The sequence below is a fragment of the Epinephelus moara genome, chromosome 5 (genome assembly GCF_006386435.1).
Source record: "Epinephelus moara isolate mb chromosome 5, YSFRI_EMoa_1.0, whole genome shotgun sequence".
In the NCBI taxonomy this organism is placed as follows: Eukaryota; Metazoa; Chordata; class Actinopteri; order Perciformes; family Serranidae; genus Epinephelus; species Epinephelus moara.
Window position 1 is genome coordinate 29259755 of NC_065510.1, and position 26387 is coordinate 29286141.

Genomic DNA, 26387 nt, shown 5'->3' on the forward strand with positions numbered 1-26387 from the left:
TTCAGCCCATTTGTGCAAATTACCCGCTCTGGGAGTGGATACCAAGTCAGACGTCCCACTGGTCACGGATTTGCTGCAGGCTGGGGTTTCACCTGAATGATGACAGAAATTAATTAAACAACATAAAGAGCTGTAACTGCCCGTTAATGCTGCGTGGACACTGAAATCATGACTGAAAAAATGTGCACAGGTTTCATAAGCACTCACTTTCAGCTGGTGTGAGCTGTACCAAGGGGATCTCAGATTTAATTTCATTAATTTCCATCCTGCTTTTCTCCCCTGCCGTCGTTCTTTTTACTCCTGCTTCACCTCCTTCCCCATCCACTCCTTCATCTGCTGCATCCACTTCTGCATCGCCACACGTCTGCCCAGCTTCCTCTGCATCTTTGTTTCTTCCTCTACCTGCCTTACGAACCTTCTTTGCTGCAGGACCTTTGGTGTTTTCTTTGGCTACAGACGTTGAGGACGATGGTGTTTTGACATCAGCATCTGATGTCTGTGGTGCCGAAGAGAAAAGAAGCTTCTGCCGTTCCTGCTCCTGAGCAAACAGTTGGAGCTGATCACTCCCGCCAACACAACTGTCAAGAGAAGTAAGCAGAACAATAGTTTTTGTCACGATGTGGTGTTAAAGTAAAAATTGGGAGAGCTGCACTCATTTATAGATACGCACTTATGGCTGATATATTTCGTAGTCCTCTGCCGACCCTCGTCCTCCATGAATCCCTGCAGGGTGAAAAACATCACACATGCAAAATAATTAGTAGAAAAATGGAAACACTTTTACCATATAACACAATATGTGATTAAATACTACATATATGATACTATCCTATGTGGCAAATTACAGCCTCAGGTTGAATCAACACCTCTCTCACACAGTTTAAACAAGATAAGATTCTGTAAGGCTGTACTTCGGCACAGAGGTGCTTTAAGCTAAATGCTAACGTCAGCATGCTAACATGCCCACACTGGCAATGTTGCTGTTTAGCAGGTGTATTGTTTACCGTGCTGACCATCCTAATAGCATGCTAACATTTGCTAATTAGCACTCACACATTATAGCAGGGGCTGATGGGAGTGTCATTAATTTTGCAGGTATAATTATATATTGTGGTTCTTGTAAAGTAAAGGGATAGTCCATATTGAGTTCATATTGAGTGGAATGTCTGTACCAAATTTCCTGGCAATTCATCCAATAACTGCACCTTTCACTCAAAACCACAAATGTCAACCTCATGGTAGCGCTAGAGTAGAGGTCAAGAAAGTCAGATGCATCATCTGGAGACCATGAATGTCAAAAAGTACAAAATTTCATGTCAGATCTGTCTAATAGTTGCTGAGATATTTCAATCTGGACCAGCCGTCTCACCAACAGACCAGCAGAGCCATCCCTCACGCCATGTTGGCTAAAAAAGTAAAATGAAGGCAGTATTCATTTTAGTCTGATCAAAGTAAAATCAGAGATTTGTTCCTAAACACATTATTAGAAAATACTTCAGGATTTTTTGGGCAGGCTCTAAATCTTGGCTTGATGACGCACTGGAGCCATCCTCATCATAAACCCGCCCCTAAACTATATAAAAATATGAGTGCATCACATCAGAGATTCTCCCTGATTTTTTTTTTGCCAATTTTCAACCAGCTGTGTCATTGCAACGTGGGCAGCACATGCAAATGACCAATGCAGAACCTCTCTCCCTTTCTACAGACACATCTTCCACTATTTCAAGGCTGAGAATACTGCTTATTTTTTCATGATTTTGAAATCTAATTTTAGATACCTTATGATTCAAATTTGGCTGGCTACTTAATGATATTTTTTCAGACTACATATTTATTTTTGCTTTACCCCGACTTTAAAGGAAAGAACTTCTGGTCACTCAGTGTGCACACAGAGCATCAGCAGCCTAATCAAAGATTAAAATGTTACCATTGCATGTCTAGTGCCCATCTATTCAGCTAAAAAGAAATTCCAGTCAAACAAACAAATCCATGAGCTTCCATCAGAGAACAAAACAAACTTTATTTGACTCAATCAGATCACCATCATCTCTGGTCATCGCAGCATTTCAAAGAGGAAGTGGTTTCTTTGTTGTGGCTGACCTCTGCTGTAAGGTATATGGGTGGGACGCCCAAACATATCCGACAATTGAGAGTGTTCTGCAACGTGACTGCATTCACAAACTAACACCCCATTATGTAAGACGTTTTAACAAACTCTCGAACTGCACATTAATGATTCTAACAGCCTTCACTGGTTTAGACTCACTTGCATTTTCAATCGGTGTTTCAAAGGAAGGAGTAATAAATAAAGAAAAACTCCTTCTGGATAAAGGAACAAATTTATGTTGATGGCAAAAGAAATGTCTCTGTATGAGAAACATTCTATTATCAGTGTAGGTCTTACCTTTATCATACCGTCCCTCTCCAGCCTTCGGCAGATCATACGCGATTCCAGCTTGCCGACATTCATCCTTAACCCGATACCACGCTGAGGCATTCCCTTTGTACCAGCGGATAACACTGCATTACAACAAAAAAGACACAGGCAAGACTTAATTATAAAGTTGGAAGAGAAAAGTCATTATTAGATAATTACAGTGCAATCAATAACTGCTTGGACATTTCTTTATTGTCCTCTCTGTCCTCCTGAACACTGGCTCTAAATAGAAATAATAGACAATCGCTGAACGAGAGCTTCTCGTTCAGCGACTGTCCGCCCTGTGCAGCCCTTCGTCTAAGCGTGGGCCAGGGCAACAACTGGGCTACATAGGCCTCAGGTTGGACCCTCCGGGGTTGTTCTAATAATACATCAGACTTATACAAACCCTTTTATTTACCTGACACACAAAATCCCTGAAATCTGTTTGGCAAACATGGACAGTGATCAAACGTACCAATGTGATAGGCCTGTGTAAGGACATCGCTCTCCATGATTCGGCCCTCTGGAGGAAGAGCTCTTCCTCTCGTTCCACTGTCATCTTCTTCGTCCTCGTCCTCATCGTCATCATCCTCAGTGACGCCTTTCTTTGTGTACGGCTTTAACAGTTTCAAACAGCGCACCATCACTTTCTTCCCTGGAGAGCAAAGTGAAACGATGAGGTGCATTTGTTAGGACAGTGACAAGTCTAAACCACTAAATTAAAACACATCAGCCACAGTGTTTTTGCAGAGATATTAGCATCTCATAAATATGTTAAAAAGGAAAAGTTAATTAAAGGTCCACTTACTACCTTTTTCAGAAGCTTTCAACCACATCTGTGAAGTTTGGACCGTGAGTTGAAAGCTCTGGAGAAAGCTAGTAAGTGGCCTTTGAAATGGTATCTTTTTTTTTTTTTGTCAGGATACTACTTTCATTTCAAAAAATGAACTTTCATGTTCACCTGAATGTTGCATGTATAACATCACTACATTATTTTAAAATATTCCTACAGTAAGTTATTAGATTTCTGTCACTACATTTGTAACAAAATGGACCTTTCGTCTTATCTTACCTGGTATACGACTAAACCTATGAAAAACATTAAATTTTTTGTTGTATTGCACAGTAAAAAAAAATACCATTATGCAGAGCAGCTGGCATGTTTAGTGCAACGAAGTAGAGCTGAAACTATAGGTTGATTAATCAATTAGTCAGACATCTGCAATGTTTTGATATCTGGTTAATAAATTAATTAATTTCTCAAGCAAAAATGCCAAGAAATTCCCAGGTTTTAGCTTTGCAAATGTGCAGATTTGCTGCTTTTCTTTGTTTTAGGTAATTTATAAATTGATGTCTTTGGGTTTTGGACTGTTGGCTCGGTGAAACAAACTATGTGAAGACGTCACATTTGGCTCAGGAAACTTGCGAAGGCCAATATGGACAATTTTATTGTCTGTTTTTAAATGATTAATCAAGAAATTGGCAAAGTAATCGATATTACAAAGAACTATTTATGTCTCAGTATATCAAAACATGAGAATGAGATGGTGCCTGTGATCTTTAGAAATGGTCCATTATGTTTTTGGTATTTTACCAATTTATTCCAACTAAAATACTAACAAACTGTTTATAGTTTCACGTTCAATTTAAAATGTTCAGGCAGTAGCTTCATTCAGCATTCAAAAAAGCAGCAACAACTCGGTAAATGGAAGACAAAAATGCCATTTTAAAAGTGGGCTGTCAAATAAGCCATTTACCACATGCTTACCATAACAATCACTAATATTTACAATAATTATCATAGCTGATTTGGTTTTGATTTGACTTTACTTCTGATATTGTGACAACAAGGTATTATTATTTGAACATATCAAATATATGTGTGCGATGAACACGTACACCGTCATGCTGTGTTACTATGTACTGGTGCTTCAGTGGCACATTACCTTTCTTGTTAATACAGGGCCCGGCGCCGGGGTCCAAGTCCTCCAGAGGGTACTGGCAAAACTCAACCAACTTGGCAGATCGCATGTAGTGAAATGCTCGTTTCATAGTACCATCATCCACACTCTGCAAGACAACACACAGTTATTACCACATACAGGAAGACAAACACACACAGAGGCCGACAGACACTCACAGGGAGATACTCACAAGGTGTTCTCTGAGTGTGACCAAGGTGGCAAACTGACCAGGTGACTGCTGGAGAAGGTTGGACACGTACTCCATCAGTATGTCATACTTAGTCCTCCTGAAAGAGCAGAAGGGGTTGAGGAAGAGTTTTTTAAAGAGAGACAAAGACAGGGAGTGGCAGGGGGTACAGACTTAAGGTGCTCCTAAATCTTCATCCTACGTTTGTAAAAGCACAACCATCAGCTTTGTTGCTTGTAAACACCTTCAGTAGCGCAAAGATTATGCAGACTTGAGCTGCATGTCTATGACAGAGAAAAAACGCATTCAAGGGTACACTTTAAACTAAATGCTGCCGTCGACACAATAACAGTGCTAACATGCTAATGATTGCTATGTTCACCGTCTCAGCAGATCAGAAATACTTTCTTGATCCATGGGGAAATTAGCTTTTTACTCTTGGTAACGTGCTGCTTGGTTGGAAAGCAGTAGCACTTATGTGTAGAGTGTCACATGGCATGTTTGAAATTTAAGCCTACGTTGTGTAGAAAGATGTCTCAGCATATTATTGGTGTTTCCACTCTTACTTAAGATTGTCATTTTACAGACATTACAAGCAGCACTGCTGTCATCTTTCTTAGTTAAATAAAGCCATGCTTTGGATTTTTTCTCCCCCTCCCCCTCTAATCTTTCTTGTTGCAAGTTTCTAGCAGCTGGACGCATGAGTTTGGCATCACTGAAAACACGGCAGGATCTATAAAAGGATTTGATCAACTCAGAGGCAAATGACTCTGACTGATAGGACAGTTTGGAACTGGTTCTCAACTGGAACCAGTTTTTGATTCCTATACCTAATAATAACTAAGTCTGTAAAGGAAAATGGTCTTAACAGCTAGAACCGCCTGGTAAGTTCAGAAAATTTCATCACTTCAGCCTTTAAATCCAGGTAAAACCAACACGTATGATCTTACGAAATCCAAAATCTAAGACAATATCTAGTCTCATATCACAAAATCGATATAACGATATATTGCCCAGCCCTAAACTACACTCTTGGGTAAATTAGAATTTTGACCAGTAGATTAAGTGTTAATGGATCACCACCAGTTATTACTTTTCATCCCCAGGACACAATTTATATTAACCAAATTTCACAGTTTTTAAAGATCCCAGTGTTTCACACAAAACTACAAATGTCAACCCCATGGTGGTGCTAGAGGAACAGTATAGGGATCATCATTAGGATTCATACGATGGGGACGTGGATGGATGTCTGTAAAAATTTCAGTGCAATCCATCTAATAATTGTTCAGACATTTTGGTCTGGATCAAAGTGGTGGACTGACGGACAGACAATAAACAGACCTGTTTACATGGAAGCGTTTGAGCTGCAGAAGAATGGAGTGCTGCTGTTGTCCTGTCTTCAGTCGAGTGCAGTGAGACTGCATGCTGATGAGTCCATATTTGACAAGAGCTTTCCTCATGTAGTGCAACTTTCGGGCATCGATCCTGTTGAAACACAACAATGACTGTTACACAGTGCACATCTGCAGCTTATAACAGAGTAAACACGGAGCAGCATTGACACTGTGCTAAATGGAAGTGTATGCGTACTTGAAAGAGCACCCATGGAGATCTCTTTGTAGCTCTCCTTGCCATCGAGCTCGGCCTACTCGCTCCAACACACAGTACGAGTCGTCGTTCAGTTTCAAATCAGGATCACTCTCAATACCAATCAAAGTTCTGAATCGCAGTGTCTGAGATGCCACAACAACAAGCTTTCGGCCATATCTGAAAAGGTACAGGTTAGAAAGAAGCGGGGAAATTAGACAAATGTGCAGCTGTGCTTAACTCTTCAACAATGTAATTAAGTGAATAACTTTTGTGGTCAAAGCTTAGATATTTGTCTTAGTGTTAAAGTGAAAAAGACAGTGAATGGCTGCTGAATACACTTATACACTATCAAACAAACTGTACAAACCTTTCAAAAGCCTCCTGCAAGTTGAGTAGTGGAGTGAGGGACTTGGAGCGGACATGCTTAGTGATATCTGTCCTCTCCTTGAAGAATGCACACGAGCCCTGGATACCATTCTTGTTCTCTAGAATAATGTGGACCGGGTAGATGTCTTTGCGTGTGCCAGAAAAGTTCTGTGTTGTTTCAATGCCTGTTTCAGGGTCGATATCTTTAAATCTGAAAACACACACATGCATGCAAACACAAAATTTACTTCAGGACATCAAAACTCTAAAACAAAAAGGCATGTGGATTGAAACAAAAAAAAAAATTCAACAGAGTCCTTAATGTCTTTCTTTAAATAAACTGACACTCATGACAAGAAATGTATACTACATCAAATACTTTCACAAAACCATGATGATCACAGCTCCCACACTGCAAGTGTACAAACTTAAGTTTATGGAAAACAGTACTAAAAAACAAATGAACAAACAAACAAAACACTCCCACAATATTTTTTAACCTGGCTGTAGGGGTTTGCTTTCATTCAGCCACATGCGCATTTATGAGTATGGACTCTGATGTTGGGAGATAAAGCCCTTTCTTCATTTTTCTTAATCTGTATCTTGCAAGTCTTCCACTTTATGGAAGTATAGTATTAAATCACTGAACTACTGCTATTAGATTTCCCAAGATTGGGAACAGAAATCACAAAAACAGCCTAAACCAAAGGATACAAACGTATGTCCACATACTTTTGGCAAAATGGTGTGGGTTTCTAATAGTGTGGCTAGCCACACTATTAGAAAGACAGGACAACACATGATCTTTTGATTCTAAAGGATCATTGAGGAAACTACATTCAGTCGCCTCTCAGTTACTGAAAAGTGATTGTGGTCAGTCACATGAGAGTCAGTGGAAAAATAATAGAAACACCTCTTGGTATAATTGGGCAATTCAAAAGCAGCACAAACTGTAACCTCCACAATGACCATTAAGTTGAGGTATGATTTATTGTAAGGCTGTTGTAGTAGACTACATTCACTTTAGCTGGGTGGACCTTAATAACTCCCAACTGAGTGTGTTTCTCTGGAAGAAAGCACTCCTGCTAAAAATGTCTACAGTGTGGCCTATAAATTATCTCAAATAACCAGGATGTCATTTAGAGGTAAGTTGGGGAAAATGGCGTTTAAACTCTTCAAAAACATAATACACTGAAAACCTTTTGAGGTCAAAGCTTAGATATGTGTCTTACTTTTGAAGTGAAAAAGACAGTGAATGGGTGCTGAATACATTTATACACTATCAAACAAACAAACTGGCCGTAAAGGGCCTAACCCAATGTTCAAGGTATTGTAACTCTCCGGAGTCAGTAAACAGGCAGGTAACACCACAACCTGTTCAAACATCTCCTCTTTGGTAGGCCTTACAGAAAACTGCACACCAAAACAATCAATCAATCAATTTTATTTATAAAGCCCAATATCATAAATCACAATTTGCCTCACAGGGCTTTACAGCACATGACATCGCTCTGTCCTTAGGACCCTCGCAGCAGATAAGGAACCCTTTAACAGGGAAAAAAATGGTAGAAACCTCAGGAAGAGCAACTGAGGAGGGATCCCTCTTCCAGGACGGACAGACGTGCAATAGATGTCGTGTGTACAGAACAGATCAACATGATAAATCAACAGTAAGAACCACACAAGAAGAATTATCTTTCAACAGACTATAAACTATGAAACTACGACACACTTGACATCAATAACATGGTGTCAACAACCCTGTAGCACCAAACATCCACTGTACTTCACTGTACCTAAAATTTAGAATTTTTATATTTTGTTTTGTAGCATGTAAATATCATCAGTCAATATGAATATAAGCACGCTGTATATACTGCCAACTCTAACTACCTGACGAAGCAGCCTGTCACATTAATAGCTCCATATTTATTCCAGCAGTATCTGCAATACTGACTAACTGTTAGTGACTGTTAATACTACTAACTGTCTGTTACAAGTCAAAGGTTTATATTTAATGTTGTCTTGTTCGTCCTTGTTTCAGCTGTTATGTCTGTGTTGGTACATTGGGAGTAACAAAAAAAATTGTATGTGGCCATCAAAGATGTTTCTGATTGTTACTCATGCTGAGCAGAGTGTTAAACTCACCTGTCAAACAGCACCACATCTTCTCTCTCCTTCGGAAGCTGATAGACTTTCAGGTCTGTGTTGCTGATAATTGACCTCCAGATGAGCTCCTTGGTGCAGTCGTCGAGCTTGAGGGGAAACTTGGGCTTAGTATTTTCTAGTCGTATCCAGAGGGAGGGAATAGTTATCCCGTCCAGTCCCTCCAAAGCCACTTCATCCACCACTATACTTAGCGCATCCATAGCATGCCACCGACTGAGCTAACGCTAGCAGCTAGCTAACATGCTAAGATGCTAATATGACAACAACGAGCTAAGCTAGCAGCCTGTGCTCGTTCCGGGCTTGTAAATGCACCGAGTATTACAATAGATTGTCCGCGTACTGAAGCTATTTCGGAACTGATACCGGTATTCAATAATTAATTTTAAAAATTAGGAGAAATCTGTTCACAAAATTCTTTCTCCAACTTCCAACTGCAACGTCTCTGTGTGCGTGCTTACGTCATACGTCAACTTTGACCTCACGTTATAGTTACGTCCTTTCTCAAATAACAAAATCCACCAGGTGGAGTTAAAGGACAGTTTGTGAATTATTTTCATCAGCACACTAAAGAAGAATATTTTATTGTTTTGAACAGACACATAACACACTGTTTAGTCCCACAAATATTTGATTAAAACATATTGGTTTCTCAGAACTGCTGAAAATGTGTACATATTTCTCAGTAACCATGAGCAACTTTATATCTATCGTTACATCTAAATACATTTACTTGAGTAAACTATTGTACAAATTTGAGTTACCTGTTCTTACTTGAGTATTTCCATGGTATGTAACTTAATACTTTTATTCCACTACATTTTAGAAGGAAATATTTTGCTTATTACTCTACAGTCATTCAACTACTAGTTACTCTTCAGATTAACATTTAGATAGATCAGATTTAGATCAAATTTACATTAAACTTAATGTGATCGCTTAATAAAGTATGCAGTATTATGTTAGTCCAACCCATTATGAACAAGTATTCATACATACATGCAAATACTTTAAGCCATTCTCAATAAATTGGACATGAATGGTTGCCATGTTTTATCTTAAAACAAGGCACATCCTCAGTTTCCAAAGAGTTAAAATAATTCCTTTTTGCCACAACCATACCATATTGTATTGTCTTTTGTTGCATGAGGGACAGAACTAATAGATGTCGGGTTCCATCCAGGATGGCAGTACGTGGGTCTTTTGTAATATCTCAGTTGTATACTTCTGAAAAGCACTTAAAAATATCTGACATAAACTTGTTTAGCTTAGGGCAAGACCAAAAGAGGTGGCCCAAGGTGCCCTCTGCTGATTTATATTTTGGGCAAAGTGAAGAGACAGAGGGACAAAAGGAGTGAAGTTTAGCACGGGAATAGTGCAGCCTGTGAAGCACTTACAAATGCAGTTACATTTAATATAAATACAACACTGACCAGAGCCATTTTGCATGATGAGTTCTTTTACTTTGATAATGTATGTACATTTTGTGGCAAAAAACTCTGTGTTTACTTAAATAAACTTTTGAATGCATAACTTTTACTTTTTAATGGGTATTTTTATAGTTTCATATGTTACTTAGTAATTTGAATACTTCTCTCACCTCTGCCTGTAGCCTACACAATAAGTGGTCTGCAGTTTTTAGCATTTACTTTGCAATAGTAATTGCAATAGCCTACTATAATGTCCTACATCAGTTTTACCTGGTTATTGTTTATCATTCTAGGTTGTAATTGCCATCAAGTTAATTGCCTTTAGGTGAAAAAGTTTAATCTTTTACGATGAAGGATGATAGAATATTAATTAATTTCTTACTAAATAACTTCTGTTTTTGTGTACAAGTCCAAGTACAGTTATAGATTCATTTCATACATTTGTCAGTAAAGACCAATTATTATTTGACTAATGAGCATTAGTCAGATAATTAGGCATTAACACAAAGCATTTCAATGTTAGATGTAAATGCATGTAATTTGTCATTTTGTTTTAGGGAGTTCTCGCCTCCAAAATAACTCCAGCTCTCATTTTAATGTATTAAAAAGTACAGCATTCATCAGCATTTATTTTAGAATTATAGTGAAGTAGAAGGTAGCAGAAAATATAAACACTTTAGTATAAGGACCTGGCTCACTGGCACAATTCAATACAACAGATGCATCTTTAATGTTATTAGTAACACCTGTGCTTTTCCAACTATGACAAGTCAAAAATATCTGCCGTGAAAGAAGATATTGAGGGGATAAAACACCAGGAGGCACCATCTTAATTTATGGCAAACAGGGAGGGTTACAAGGCAACATGCAGTATTAAGTGCTAGATTAATTATGTGAATAAGGACAATTAGGTGAAGACAGAAAATGATGCCAGAAAATTAAAAGAGAGGAAGGATTTATTCAACATCTTTATTATGAAGTACCTTTTTAAAAGAAATGTACAAGTGGAACCAGCACAGTGACATCTTGGCGTTTACCTTTGAAAAACAGAAACACCATGGACATGTGGTGCAGGTATGAAGACACATATGAAATGATAATGTACATATTTACAGCAGAGGATCTATCAGAACAGAAGTGAGCAAGCAATGACCGCAGCTAAAAATACAACGGGACTGACTGAAAAGAAAAACTTACATTAAAAGCATGGATTGGTTTTAATAAAGATATTTCGAGAGATAACATGATAAAGGCACTGTGTTTCACACAAATTGACAACACAACAGACGCAGTTGTTTGTTTTGTCCATCGAATTATAATCACAAGAGACGACTCATTCAACTGTCCCTGGGCGTTCTAACAAAACAGATAAAATATATCAGAGGGCCGTAGCAGTTCGCACATAAACATTAAAACAAAATAGATAATTCAACTCATCAGGAAAACATTCCTTATAAAGAACATGCTTGGTGATTATTAAAATTACATTTTTTTTTATAAACAAATACATATCTAAATTTAAAATTTCATACTGAAGGCATAATGGGTTGAAGTGAGGACAAATGTTTTTCCAATCCTATGTTTCCCTTACTGGGCAGAACCCAGGACAAATTGTATTTGACATTCCTGAATGACGTTCGGTAGGTAGGACCTCTTTGTTGGATGAACACATTCAATTAACTACCAGCATAGATAACACGAAACACTCAGTCAGGCCAACAGTTTGAGATCAATACTGTGGACAGACATGACAACAGGAGCAATGACGGGTTTTTGTTGAGGACATAGCAGGTAAAAGTTAAAAAAGTCAAATTACATTCAGCTTACATAGCTGGTGTGTGATCAGTGCACTGTCTGCACGGTGCTTTATGATATCGTGGCCTTGAGGCCTTACTGCAGTGCTGATGAGAGACGTCTGAAGAGATGGTTTGACATTTGGAGAAATACGCTTCTCACTGAGAGTTAAACTGATACAACTTATGTTTGTGCGCTAAATGTGAAGCGACAACGAGCAGCTGGTTAGCTTAACTTAGCATAGAGACTTGAGACAGAGGGAAACAGCTAGCCTGGTTCTGTCCAAAGGGAACAAAACCTACCTTAAAGGCTTAACTAGTTGACACTTACATGTAACGTCTGAAAACTAAATTAATTTCTGAGAAATCTGACACAATTCTGGTAATTGATTAAAATCATTTTTCAAGCAGAAATGCCAAAAATTATCTAGTTCCAACTCTAAATTGTGCAGATTTTGCTGCTTTTTTCTGTCTTATGTGACAGTGAGCCGACAATCCTTAAATTCTGAACTAGTGGCCAGACAGAATAAGCAATTTCTTTGAATCTGTACTTAAATAACAATTTATAAACCAATAGACTGACAGAGAAAATAATAAGCAGATTAATCAATAAAAAATAATTAATATTTGCAGCTCTAGTTTTGTACAAGTTTTACAAAAAGCAGTTAAATTGTTTCCCTGTTTACAGTCTTCATGCTAAGCTAAGATAACCAATCACTGGCTGCAGCTTTATATTTGCCGTGCAGACGTGACAGCGGTATCAATTCTCACCTAACTCTCAACAAGAAAGGAAATAATTCCCAAAATGTCAAACTACTCTTTTAAGATGAGCTGCAGATTTTATGAAACTCAGTGTTCAGCTACAATGTCTGAAGTTTGGGAATCCGCACGAGGAAGAAGATTCCCTTCTGCTCATGATGAAGATAATACATTTCATGCTTGTGGACTTGGACTGCACAGACACACGCATGTAGGCATACGGGACGCATGATATGCTCTTTGGCTGAGTTCAGGCGTACATGACACAGGTTTTCACACTCACCAACACGCTTCAGAATAAGCATTCTAGATAGTAATGGCACTGGCCAGGGAGGCAGGCATCTAGACTGAGCTCTCAGTGTAGCAGAGAAATATGACGTCTATGAGGTGACAGTGTGAGCTGTTCAAAACAAAATACTCCTTTTTCATGAGAATTTTTGATGGTGAAAAATAAAATAAAAGTAAGCCTATAATTAAAATGCATTGCGCAGGAGAACAGAACTACACACTCAAAGGTAAACAGTACAGAACTGAGGTGCAGGGATGTTTTACAGAGGGGGAGAAACAAACAAAATGGCTGCCCTGAAATGACTAATGAACTAGCTTCAAAACATACACAATAATACAACATTAAGTTGAGATATAACGAAATTAGGCTGCATTAATAAGTAATAGTACCTGCCTTGTACATACACAATTCAAATAAAATGAAACAAGTAGCTAGGATACTTGTCTTATCAAAAATATGTAGCTTTGGTAAACAAGTTATGTAGAGAACTGTCGTCTGAACATGTTGATGTGAGAGATCACTACATGACATCTAGGAATCAACGGGTGAGAACGTTTCTGTTTTGAGGCTATGAAGTCAACGAGAGGAGAAGCAGGCTTAAGTTCCACTCCCCAAAAATCCTCTGTCCTCTCCTCGTCACCAGCTGATGAGGAACAGAGACAGCAAAAGGCAGCGAGACTCCCGAGTGGAACAAAACCGCTTTCTTTACTGTCCCGAGCACCGATTGAAGAGTTTCCGTGGTAATGTAGCAGCATCGTAATGGTCTGCGGAGGACAGACTCCTCCAGAGCAGAAGTGGAAGACTACTTTATCCTCTCTCCTCCCAGCAGTCCCCTCACCCTTTTCCATCCATCGCAGTGGAAGTGGAAGACTGGTCAGACATCAGATTTCAACAGCGCTCCTCGAATATCCACAGTGGAGACAAGACAGGTGAAATAATTTATGTTCCTTTCCTCCGCTCTGGCCAAGGTTCTTTGCTTTACGTGGGTTTGATCAAGGCGTGACGCCAACATCCAGATAGTCCATAAGAATATCCACCTCCTTAATACTCGAACTTCTACCATGCAGCGCAATCTCCCCTCTGTCACACATTGCTCCTTCCATCTTTCTACTTTCTTCCCTTCGTTTTCTCACAGCGGAATTTCTATCCAACCCCAATGTTCTCTTCCTATCTCCTCTTTTTTTCCAAATCTTAAATCTTTTTCCCCAATTCTGTGTCTTCTTCCTGTTCCCAAATTTCAGTCAACCTTCTCCACCTTCCCGATGATCTTCTCCTCAAAGATAGGCAAGATGGCGTCATCGTCACGAACCTCCTCGAACACTACACCACAGTCAAACTCGTCACTCACTTTCTTAAAGTAGAACCTGTGCACAGAAGAAAAACCCAGACATGCTTGATTATTTCAAAGTCAAACACCGACAGAAATACTGTCTTTAAAATGGGACATTCCCACCCACATTATGCATCAGATGCTCTCACCTGTAATGGCCCTTTTTGGTAAGCAGCTCCTTGAACTGGCCCAAAGTCACCACACGGCCTTTGACTGATGTTCGGTACGGGATTGGCTCTCCACAAAAGTAGTAAGCGACTGTCATGTTCTCACACACTTGGCGCTTACCAGACTTATGCCTTAGAGAGAAAATGATCCGTGTGAGTAAGAATCCACGCAAACACAGACACAAGTTAAAGCCTTCTGAGGCAAATATGATGATTGTGGGTTACACACATAATAAGAGTCGACACTTACCTCTGCTTGGCCTGCTGTAGTGCGTTCCTCCTCCTCTCCTCCTCCAGCCTCCTCCTAGCCTCCTCTAGCTGGGTGAGGGGGTTGGGAGCTGGGTTGGGAGGCATAGCTGGGTCCTGGATGAAAGGGTGCGAGGGCTGGACCTGGGTGGACGACGAGCCGGGGATGGCGGGGGACACTGAGGAGGGGTTGTTCCGCAGCTGGGCCGAAACCCAGGGGTGCACGGCTCCAGGTCGCTCCACTGAAGTTGGACGTGGCGACTCGCTACTGGTTCCCGTTCTCCTGGAGCTACTGGTGCTGCTACTGGAAAAACAACAGAGGAGGAGACGGGATGAATGTCAAAGGACTAAAAATACAAACGAGAGCTTTGCACTCACTGAGATTGATGCCAGTTCACAGCTCTACAAACAAAGAACCAAAGCAACTTTTATGCAGCAGGACTATGATTCCACTCGATCCTGCTTTCTGAAAAGTAACTGTTTAAGAAGCGGGCACGGCACGACGCAGAAAGAATATCTTCATGATGAAAAGGTGTTTATTAGCAGGCACATGTGAAGATGTGGCTTAAATGTTTGTGCACTTTTTGGGGAAGATTTTGTGGACATAAAAGCAAATTTTCCTGAAATAGAAAACATTCAAAATATATTTTATTACATATAATCAACATTTTTACACTGACTAAATTTGACATTTTACTAGATTTGGATCAAATGACTGCAACGTGAATGGAGGTCACTTGTAAAGATAAACCTAGAGAAAATTATATCTCACTAATGCCATACATACAGCTTCTTTCTAGCTCTGTTTTGGTTCTCTGGCCTGCAACTTTACTGTTACGGGTTTCACTCTTGGCACACTTAAAGCCTAATTGAAAAGCCTTGGCCAAACAAACACACAAACAAAAATCACACCCTGTATACTACCTATCCAGCACCAGGGGGAGGACAGAGAAAGTCAGCATCTAGTGTGGCGCATATGGCAGCTAAGGAGCCAGATATTTGGGAGACAAAAACAGGGCTAAAAGGAGAGTAAATATTTGATGTATATTCATCAGATGGACACACACACGACTCCAAATGAGTGTTGATGTTGGTTCTGTGTCTGCTGAGTGTGCAAATAAGCAACTATTTGCCAGTGAGTTTGCTGAATCACCTTGAATAGGTGACAAAACGTTAGTGTTAAGTTTACAGCTTGTTTCTGCCTCCCCTAAAGCACCAAAAAAAATCTGTTATGTGATATTTGATGTTACATAATTATCATTATACACGCCAGGTTTTCCTGATCCAGTGATGCCTCTATTGTCCTGCATGTTTGTATTTTAGACATTAAGCCTGGCACATCAGTTTGTACTGCACTTACCCATGTGAGGTCTTTCTTTGTCTGTCTCCTTCCATCATCCATTGCAGGATCTTCTGGTTTCTCTCCAGATCCTCCAGTGGTACCTGGCCCTCCATGCCACGCCCACTCTCATCACCTTTGCCTGACGTCTCTGATGTCTTCTTACAACCTCGCCGTGATAGCGTGCTACCTTTACTACTGCAGAACGAACAGGTGAAATACACAATTCAGTTGAGGTCATCTGAATAAAAGACAGCGTGTACAGTTTGCTGAGCAACGATATAATGTCAGTACATTCACCCACACTGCCTTACCTGTAACCCATGCCGTCAAGTGTGCTAGCTCCGGCCCCGTCAGCATAGTTACGACTTCTCCCTGCATACTGGTTGGCCGGGTCTCCGTTCCACATGAAGTTGGCCTGAGACCTAGAGCCCACCTCCTCCTGCCCTTCTCTTCCTCTGTGGTGATACAGCTGCTTGTGGTGATGCATACCTGAAACAGAGCGAGACTTATTAGTGACATGCTGGCCTCTGCTGGAGCTTCATTTGATACATTTGGAAAACACCTACACAGAATTTGAAGCATCATTCAAAAAGATGTTAGCCTCTTACCTTTGACCCCAGCAGGAGGCAGACTATGACCTCCCCCTCGGTGTGGCGGGTAATGAGGCGGGCCAATCCCCCCGTCAGGTGAACGCGATGATTTTGGAGGAGTGTGTCGACCCCCTCCTCCTAAGGTGCTGTTGGTTGCCCCTGGTGACTGGCAGCCCGGCGTCTTCATCACGCGCTGTACGTGCTCATCCAAAATGGATTCCGGGTCGTCGTCATGGGAATCCTCCATGGCAACCAGGCCGCCGTAGGTGGCGACTGTCGCCGTGTTAGCAGTGGTCTCTGAATAACGGGCGCCGTAGAGAGGTGGGAACGATGAGGGGAGGGGGAGTGGTATGCTATGAGAAGACATGGAGGTTGTCACGGAGATGTCAGCATCGTCACCCTCTTCTTCCTGTTGGGAGAAGGAGAAAAGTATTTTATCTCTGACTGGACATGGGCATCGTATAGATCAGTGGGTACACACAAAGAAAAGGATGGCATTAAATTAACTGCCTTTATCAAACTTGTATATGCAGTAAATTTTAGTGAAATAATGCAAAAGTTATTTGGTAATTTCTTATTAAAAACAAATAGAGTCCATTGAACATTACTGTGACAGTTTTACAGCCCATGGTTTAATCTGGTTGAACTCACTGTTTTGTTGTAATTTTAAGTCAATGTTTTATTTTTACACAGATGTTTTGCCCCCAACGGAGGGAAAAGAATAAACATGGCAATGTGTTATTTTGACTGATTAATCTGTATGCACAAATGACTATATTCATGAAGCATCTGTTCTCAATGTATGCAGCTTGCTGTAAGGTGACACAGTATGCAACTGGTGATGACAAAGCTGCAGATCTGAGCATACTTGGGCAGAAAATATCAAAAGACCTAGAGGCACAACAGCTAAACCACAGAAAACATCAAGGTTTCACGTAAATTTGTGGTAGATAAAAAATTCTGAACATGGACTGGGATCTGTATAACACCTTTCTAGTAGTTTGGTGCTTTCACACCACTTGTCATATTCACACAGTGATGGCTGACGCTACCATACGAAGTGCCACCTGCTACTCAGATTATTTAACATTAACACCTACTCCTACTCCAATTGCACTGCCATAGGGAGCAATCTGGGGTTCAGTATCTTGCCCAAGGATACTTCGGACTGGAGGGGCCGGGGATCAAACTGCCTATCTTCCCATAAGAGGCAATCTGCTCTACCTCCTGAGCAACAGCTGCCAAAAGTAGAATATGATTTTAACATATTTTACAATTACAGCTGTAATGGAATCAGTAATTTTCAAGTTGACTGTGAGTCACTACATTTGGCCAAATATTGGCCTTTTGGAGGGAGTGAGATTTAGAATATGACAGTTTTTGTGCTTCCTGCTTCAGGGTGTCTACAGCTATCAGAAAACCTTTTGAGGGTAATTTCTTACCAAATTCGATAGAAATTTGCCATTAGTTAAGTGCAAGTATAAAGTGTAAATACAGTGAAGGCAGTCCCTCCAAGATTTTGTGGGCTGTTTTTGGGATTGTAACAGCCTGAAATACTTGTATTCAAATCAGCTTTTCTAAGAAATTACGAAGCATGTTGTGATGTTCATAAGCAGTATTTGCAATGAAATTGCAGGGGCAAGTGTTTCCCACAGAATTAGAATCTATATGCGATGGTAGGGGGGCTGGAGGCAGCAACAGCCGTTTGAAGCAGCGCTAAGAGACCATCTGTGTAGGCTGCACTCTGCCTGCTCTCTCTGCCCGGTTAGCACGACCCAGCACAACACAACGTGATCTCATCCCTAATATTATGCATCATATTTTGCTGCAAGGGCAGAAGCCCCCCAGCTATCATTCAACACCGAGCCGTTAATTTACCACTGACACCGAAAAGCTCAACTCTGTCGTCACACCTGTTAACGGCTGAAAAACGTTAGCCATGTGAGGCTAACAGCTAGCCGTGTCACTGTGTGAATGACTCTCTCCCAGACACAGAGCTCCAGTCCTGCAGCAGTAGCCTCATGATAAAAAGAGAGTGAGATAGGGGCGGAGCGAATCAACTTGCTGCATAGAGCTCCAAAGTGAAATGAGATTTTACCTGTTCTAAATAACTATTCAAATTTGCAGTAAAGCTGCAGTGATTGGACAAAATTACAAGGTCGCGTAGAGTTCACAGGGATTGTTGCAACTGCACCATCGCAACATCCTGGGGGGACTGATAAGGTTCAGTGGTAGGTTTAAAGTTTGCTAACATCAGAAACATCGACTTTCACACAGAAGAGCTCGACTCATTTTGACTCGTTTGTATCCTGGTCAAAGTTCAGTTATAAGTCCTTTTTACACAGAGACTGCACTACGGGGTGCTACGAAGTCCCTTCTTTATGCCTCCTTTGCATTTTTGTACAGAACTAACCAATGGCAGCATCATTTCGCCCCAGTGTGTGATTACACACTGCATCCAAAGATCACGGACTCAAAAGAGGCGTGATGGGTGTAACATATAACACAACAGCACTGGCCTCAATTGTGACATAAAACATAGGTGTCAGCAGCACATTAACATGACAATAACAATCATTTACCATCTGTGTTATATGGCGGCTAACCTCGCTTGGAGGGTTAGGAACTCCCAAATCTCACTGTTTTCTCAATTTGCAGACATTTACAGCCACTCTTCTCCCTCTGAGTTAGTCGCTAACTGCTAATGACTACGTTTTAAATCTCCAGCAGTGGGTCGCACGCATAACACATCATCAAGACGTCACCAACGCCTTGCCCATGGTCCCGCAGCTTAAAGGTGAGACCTCTCTGCCCTGACGTTCTGTGATCATTCCTTATATACAGCAGAGCGAGGCTGCATAACGGCCAATATTCCTGCCTCAACCAGGCAGGGTAAAAGGGCTATAAAATCCTAGCGCAGCATTAGTGCCTTTACTGTGAGCCAATCTGCCAACCGCACCACACAGTTTCTCATTAATAAAAACCTAAACTCTACAAGTTCTCAAGACTTCTGAGGAAACACCAACGTCAGCACCACGTGAATAACTGGAATGAACCACAGCTTAACTCAGTGTCACAATCACCTCACAAGGAGCACAGTAATACACTCACCAGTCGTACTCTCTTCAGCCTCTCTTCGAGTCTTTCCTGAGCCTCTCTCTCTCTGAGAACCGTCTCCAGCCTGCTGATGAGCTCTGCTGCAAACCTCTCAGGCTCTACATGGATGTCCTTTGGCATGCGGTACGTGCGCTGTATATATAAACACAAACAATTACTTGCCACAGATTTCTATACACAGCTGCAGCTAAAATTTAGTAAATAAGCAATCACATTATTGAGGAAATATGGGCAGGAAAAACTGTAATAAACATTAAATGGCAAGAAAGGAGTAGGACACTTTAGAGAAAAACAAATTATGGTAAATTAAGTCACCAGGGTTCATGTCACCTTAATGTTGCATGAACAACTATGAATGCTGACATGCGGCTAACTGAGAGGTGTCTTTATAACTCACAGGTATATGAGGTAGGGGCACACGTCCATTGGCTTTGGCACTTTCATGCATCTCCTTTCGATGCTGCTTCCGATATCTGTATGGAGGAATACCATCTCTGCACACAGACACAGAATAAACAACCATCAAACGCAGATCTGAGCAGCTCATTCATTCTGAAAAACCAGCGTTGTCATTAAACACCATAAAATTCAGTAACTGAATTCATAAATGTGATGAGTCATTCTGGGTTCATCTGCGTGTACTCACACACTGCTGTCGGTCAGTGACAGTGTGTCTGCATCGCTCGACATGCTCTGTTGCTCACTGTCATTGGCACTGGTCGCTGGAGCACGAGCGTAGCCCATGTTTGCGTAGTACGGGTTTACCGGCTCCCTCCATGGCCTGAGGATGAGCAGAGAGATTATGATGTAGTGAGCTCACATTCAAATGTTGATACATGTACACAGTCATGCACACGCAGGCAAGGGTCAGCAGGAAGCTCGGAGCAGTGCATGAATTTTCAATTGTTTTCCCACTACATTAAACACAGTTACTCTGACCAGGACATGTCTCAAGATTTTTTATGTTTAGCTACTTCAAACTCAGTATGATTAGGTTATTGGATGTTTTAACTATCTGATTAAAACTGTGATCATTTTTATTCAAAATTCAGATAATATTTGTCTTTTTCACACAATTCTTAAAAAAACAACAATCAGATTTCACTTAGAAATCAATATATTTCTAGCTTCAAAACAGATGCAACAAGCTAAATATTGTTCAAGTTGATTAAAAAAAAGGTGTTCAAAGTCAGATGACTTATCCTGCACTAAGGGCATTTAGAAAGGTTTCCTCAATCAAATGAGACTTTGGCCGACTCGCCACACTGTTCATATAAAACTGCACATCACCATCTGTAGTTGTAATAGCTAATTAAAGGAGATGAAGAGATGTGTGTTTAGATATCAGACGGCAAAGCTTTTGCTTTCATTTCCAAAAGAGTGTGGCAGAGGTCTAATTCATTCATCTCTCCCTCGTACTCCTCCTGATCTAACTGTAAGGGAGGTATGTGTGTGAAGCCAACAGTCTAGCAGTAGCTCTGGATCGTGCTAAACTCTACGCCTACTCGCGTTTTAGCGGCCCAAATTGGTATCATTACTAATGTTGGCTATATGTCCATGAAAATGATTCAATACTCATACAAAAAATATGTCAGGTGGGAAATGATACAAACTCTAAGACATCACTGTCTTCTTTATGAATCAGAACCTTGACACACACGCACACACCTGTACTCCCTGCTATCCGGCCTCCTCCTGCTGGTCGAGGATCTCTGAGGTGCTGTCTGCATCAGCAGGCTGTGAGTCAGCCTACCAGCTGGTGTGTCTCCACACTCCTCCTCATCCTTCTCTTCCTCCACCTCCCTCACTCCTCCTCCTCCACACCTGAGATCAGATTAAATTAGAACTGTGAGTCAAATATCAGAAACACTCATTATTTCAAACGTTACAAGAATGTTTGAAAGTTGTGTTGGTGTTTCGCTGAACAACTCAGAAAGGTCTGACAGTGATTGTGCATCATCTCACCTCCACTCCTCATCCTCAGCGAGTGTGGGTAAGTACCCAGGCACAGACTTGGCTGGCCCCGATGACGGGCTCTGATCACTGGGGTTAGGCTTGGGGCTCTCTCCTCCTGTCCGTGTGTACTCCAGGTACAGATCCGACTTCAGGAACAAAGGGTAGGTGTTCTCCTCCATCATGCCCTGTATCTCTGTCTGGGCCTGGAACACACAAAGACAGTGGTCATATATCAGAACTAAACAATGCCCAAAGAAGTTTTAATTATTGCTGCCTTTAAATGGAACGCGTGAGCTCCTGGTTACCATATGGGAAGCTGTGTACATGATACACTTACTGTTCAAGTGGCTGAGAGCACCGCTGCTAGACAACGGCAACATGCACGCTACTGACAGCGTCTAGAAGAAACACTTGAGCGAGCTAGTGAGCGGGTTATGTGATGCAGGAGATGCAAAGGCATAATCACAAAGTAGAATAAAGTCATGGGGAATACCGATATTTTCCTCAGACATATAACTTAGTTGATACGACTAAATTTACAATATATTTAGTCATCATCCGCCGAAAAACTAACGCTCATAGCCTCCACCATTTCCGAACACGTCAGCAAATATGCCACAACTTGTGAACTTGGTGTGAAAGGTTGACCTAGCTCTCGCAACTCTTCCCTTGCATTTCAAAATAAAAGGTTACTATGATCACTATGGGGTTTTATAGTTAACTAATACTCACTCCAGACCAACACAATGACACTAGGTAAACCCATATTTATGTAACTGACTACCTGGCTAGTCTCACTTAATCCACACTGACACACAGAAGTGTGCTATGAGTTATGACCACATGGAGGTCAATCTCAATCTCAATCATCTGATGTGGTTTTGAGACAGTCCTCCTGTCTTTCCTAACCTACCAAAGGTCCTCAAGCAAGTTGCACAGTATTTGACTTTGGTTTGGTGAAGCTGTGTTTAAATTAGGGATTCATCATTCAACTGTCAGCAATAGAAAAGAAAGCAAGAGAGAGAGCGTGCGGGAAATCATTGGCAGCAAAGAAAACCAAAACTGAAACTATCCTCATTTGGTTTATTATGGTAATTATGTAATCTCATTCTGTGTAATTTGGTTGTTTAGTGGTGATGTGTGAGGAACTGCAGTCAGAGACCTGAGTCTCCGTTAATGAGACCTGTGATAAAGTCTTGCATGTGTGTGGTCTGAAGACACACTCAGCAGATGCACATCAAATCAAAGAGCAATAAAGACGGCAAGAATGACAGAGATCAAGGGGAGAAAGAGAACACAGGTGGGCGAGTGAGTGAAAACCTAACCTGAAACTAAAACTTAACTTGATGTGGCCCTTTATTGTGGTTTAATTACTTGAAAAAACATAGATCTGTGCTTTGGCAGTGATAAGGGTGAAACTGTAGATTGATGTATTTTCATATGCTATTGAAGTTTAACTACAAGACTGAAATAGCCCTAAATGACCACAAAACATGTTTAGGAACCCAGGAAACTTCTGAGGTAATCAAGAACTATCTGACTGCAAACAAAGGTCTGGTTTTAGTTCCTCTGAATGTAGCTGACAGGTTCATCACAACCCTTGAGCCTGCTACAACAGCAAACATCTCCCCATCAACATGATTAACCTTCCACTGAATACACACACACGCACACACACACACACACACACAAACCTACTCTCTATACTACAAGAGAAATGCAATGTGGCATGTTCTTAAACAAATACACTGTCTCCAACTTCTGGCCTGTTCAAAGGCCTGCTGCACAGTGTGATGGAAGCAGATGTGGCCATCAAGTTCCTCAGAGCTAGATGTACGAACACTGACATACAACTAAATCAAGATGGCTTTCTAAGCATGGGCCAAAAACACTTGGTCCCAAACTGTGTACTGAAGAGAAGCATTTAAAGTTTTGTGTGTTTTCAGGACCCGTTTGCAGACAGCATTGACATCAAAGCCAGTTGTGGTACTTTTTGGATGTCATACATTATCTTGCTGTATCCTGTCAGGCTGCAAACAAATGCTGGTTTACCTAGAAATGCCACTTCGCATTAGCCGATAACCCAACAGCCTAAAATTTCGATCCCTTAGTCCGGCTGAAGATGACCATTTCAAAGAACTGACACAGACAAAATGCAGCCTTTAAGAAATCAATAACATCTTCCACTGGCCTGCGTAAGCCAATATGCATAGCGCATATTAGGAACGATTACAAAAATGAAATCAGGGTTTTAATTACCTGTTCAAACATTGCAGGATCTGGATGCGGCCTTCCTACACAGTCTCTGATGAAACTCTTGGTGGCTGCTTTGATCTGCCTGGAGACAATCCCACTTCCATCTACAATGTACTTCCTGTAGATGGCCTTGGCCAGCTTTGCCCTCTTCTCTTGGCTGGTCTTCCTGAACCCCGAGCAAGCAAACCAGAAGTCGAGAAGGTCCGCACACCCTTCCTGGCACAGGAAGTTTCGGAACAGCTGGATGCCTTCTTGATCATCTAGGAGAGAGTGAAGCGACTCTGCCCACTTCAGGTAAGGTGGAGTTGGTGAAGCCGAGCCCTCAGGTTCATACCCCAAGTCCAGATCGGGGCGCCGCGGGGTCGCGGACGACGAGGAGGGAGTGTAACTTGATGGATCCCCCATTTTAGATGACGAGGATGACGGGGGATAGCCCAGCGTTTGGGAAAGGGTGTTTGGACGGGTGTTGGCTGACTGGACAGGGGGGTCCACATCAGATCCCTCCTCACCAGGAACTGGGGGTCGCGGAGCATCCTCGGTAAAGTGGGTAGGGCCGCTCAGGGAGGCCACAACCCCACCACCGCCCCTGTACCCATGTAATTCTCTGACAACACTCATGTCTCTGATTGCACAAGGCAGAGGTCAGATCTTCCCCTCTAGCAATGATTTTGCTGGCAAACAATTCACCCTGCAATGAAGACAAGAACAGCAGTTAGCTGATGCACAAAGGAACATTATCACTGAGATAAGATGGTAGAGATGGCTGCCTGATCTCTCACTGCCTCCACTGTCAGACCACACACATACATGCATACATGCAGAAGCATATACAAGCTAGGAAATGAGAAGATGAGCAGAGCTGATACATAAAAATCAAAGAGCAGGATATAAACAAATGTGGCTGAGAATGAGGGAAATCTAATCACAGAAACTACACATATGACTAGAATGCTAACTTGCTATGCAAACATGCTAACCAATCAAAGCTAACCTGTGGTGTTATTAATATCATCATTTTATTGAATCTGACGAGTCAGACTCCAGTTTGACCCAAAGTAATGTCATGTTGTGAGGGTAAATTTCCAAGCTGAAGTTCACCGTTAAGTTTTAGTCACCACTTTACCAGCTAGCTTAAAAGGCAGCGCTAACAGTTGTCAAAACAAAGCTCCCACTTCGTGTGGCTACATCTCATTATCTAAATCACCAACTAACGTTAACAAGCTAAGACAGCTAGCTAGCCTCGTAGCAATGCCACCACCAATGCCAGTGCTTTGAAGTGAGAATCTCATTCATCTTGGCCTGCAAAGACGGTGGGGGATGGGTACAGAAACAAACTCTACAACCACACAAGACGGGCCTGCGTGCAAAAACACTTCAACACCAGCCGACTTTATACATTTATTCGTGTCGAGCAAACTCGTACGGAAGCAACGCCAACTTTTCCCCGTGACAAACGCCAACAAACCAGCCGATCTAACATCAAACAAAATAAGAAAGCGAAGGCACGTTTTCCACTCTACTGGCTGCAGCGCCAGCTAGCTTGGTGTGTTAGCTAGTTTTGGTTAGCTTGTTAGCTTAGCTAGGTACACTAACGTCCCGTGTTTGCCACAAAAGTATCCGTCCTACCGTCTCTGAAAGCCCGATCCCCGTAATCCACTGCATTGGGGATACTGGCGCGAACTGTGTGCTCCAAAACGCAGCATATGGAAAGCTTTCTGATATTAAATATTAACGAAAATGACCCGTCGACTGCCCCCTTAACTCCCCATGGTGGCTGGTTTCTGAGCAATAATACAGAGCGAGAGAATACGTGCGTGCACGCAGACGCTGTGGAGTACGTTTATAGAACTAGGGCGAGCAGAAGCGACCCACAGCGCGCCATCACTACAGCAGAGCTGAAACAAGCATTTACATTTCTTTAGTCTTTACTGTAGTTAAATTGGACATACCACAATATACAAAGACTTTATTAGGAGCAACAGACCTGCGGTCAAAATTTAAAAGTATTATCAGCGAAATATAAAGGAAATCATTCAATATGCTGGGAGCAAACAGTATGTATTGCATATTATAATTTACATTATTGGATTATTATAACTGTTGCACTGGCATGTAAGCAGTATTTGAATGTTTTAGCTGATTGTAGGGGAGATAATTGTACCTGTGCCATTTACTGTGGGCTGGTTTAATTTACTGTAGAACAAAGCAGTGTGTTCTACAAGTAATTATTACGGCAGCGATCATTTTCGTTGTTGATTGATCTGCCTATTTTCTGGTTAATTCTTTAATTGTTTTGTCCTTAAAATGTTAGAAATTAGTGGAGCCTGCCCTGTGTAATTTCCTCCACACAACATTTGCACGTGGGGCTCATGTAGGGAGTAAATGAACTGAAAAATGGGCTCTATAGCCCTGTT

The 26387-nt window shown here is 41.3% G+C and overlaps 2 protein-coding genes across 3 annotated transcripts in view; both read right to left on the reverse strand.

The window, feature by feature from the left end:
- Positions 1 to 9147, reverse strand: part of LOC126389896 (general transcription factor 3C polypeptide 1-like) — a 28890-nt gene extending 19743 nt beyond the window's left edge. Inside the window, exons 1-11 of the mRNA XM_050043849.1 lie at positions 8681 to 9147; positions 6534 to 6743; positions 6167 to 6343; positions 5918 to 6061; positions 4577 to 4673; positions 4369 to 4492; positions 2898 to 3077; positions 2408 to 2523; positions 671 to 723; positions 208 to 578; positions 24 to 92 (exon numbers count right to left, since the gene is read on the reverse strand). Coding sequence (XP_049899806.1) covers positions 24 to 92; positions 208 to 578; positions 671 to 723; positions 2408 to 2523; positions 2898 to 3077; positions 4369 to 4492; positions 4577 to 4673; positions 5918 to 6061; positions 6167 to 6343; positions 6534 to 6743; positions 8681 to 8901 — 1762 coding nt within the window. The 5' untranslated portion in view covers positions 8902 to 9147. The remainder of the gene's footprint in view (positions 1 to 23; positions 93 to 207; positions 579 to 670; positions 724 to 2407; positions 2524 to 2897; positions 3078 to 4368; positions 4493 to 4576; positions 4674 to 5917; positions 6062 to 6166; positions 6344 to 6533; positions 6744 to 8680) is intronic.
- Positions 9148 to 10966: 1819 nt separating this feature from the next.
- On the reverse strand, positions 10967 to 25782 carry LOC126390223 (axin-1-like). 2 transcript variants are annotated; one of them, XM_050044441.1, is made up of 13 exons: positions 25600 to 25782; positions 23977 to 24661; positions 21727 to 21920; positions 21430 to 21585; positions 20408 to 20542; positions 20159 to 20255; positions 19756 to 19893; positions 16663 to 17053; positions 16366 to 16543; positions 16073 to 16249; positions 14717 to 15013; positions 14449 to 14598; positions 10967 to 14333 (listed from the first exon to the last, which is right to left on the reverse strand). In XM_050044441.1, exons 2-13 carry the CDS (start codon positions 24589 to 24591, stop codon positions 14207 to 14209), a joined length of 2655 nt encoding a protein of 884 aa, XP_049900398.1. In that variant the 5' UTR covers positions 24592 to 24661; positions 25600 to 25782; the 3' UTR covers positions 10967 to 14206. The 2 variants fall into 2 exon arrangements, with proteins under 2 accessions (XP_049900398.1, XP_049900397.1); XM_050044440.1 differs by having other exon boundaries at positions 11012 to 14333; positions 14717 to 15016.
- Between the last annotated feature and the right edge of the window lie 605 nt (positions 25783 to 26387).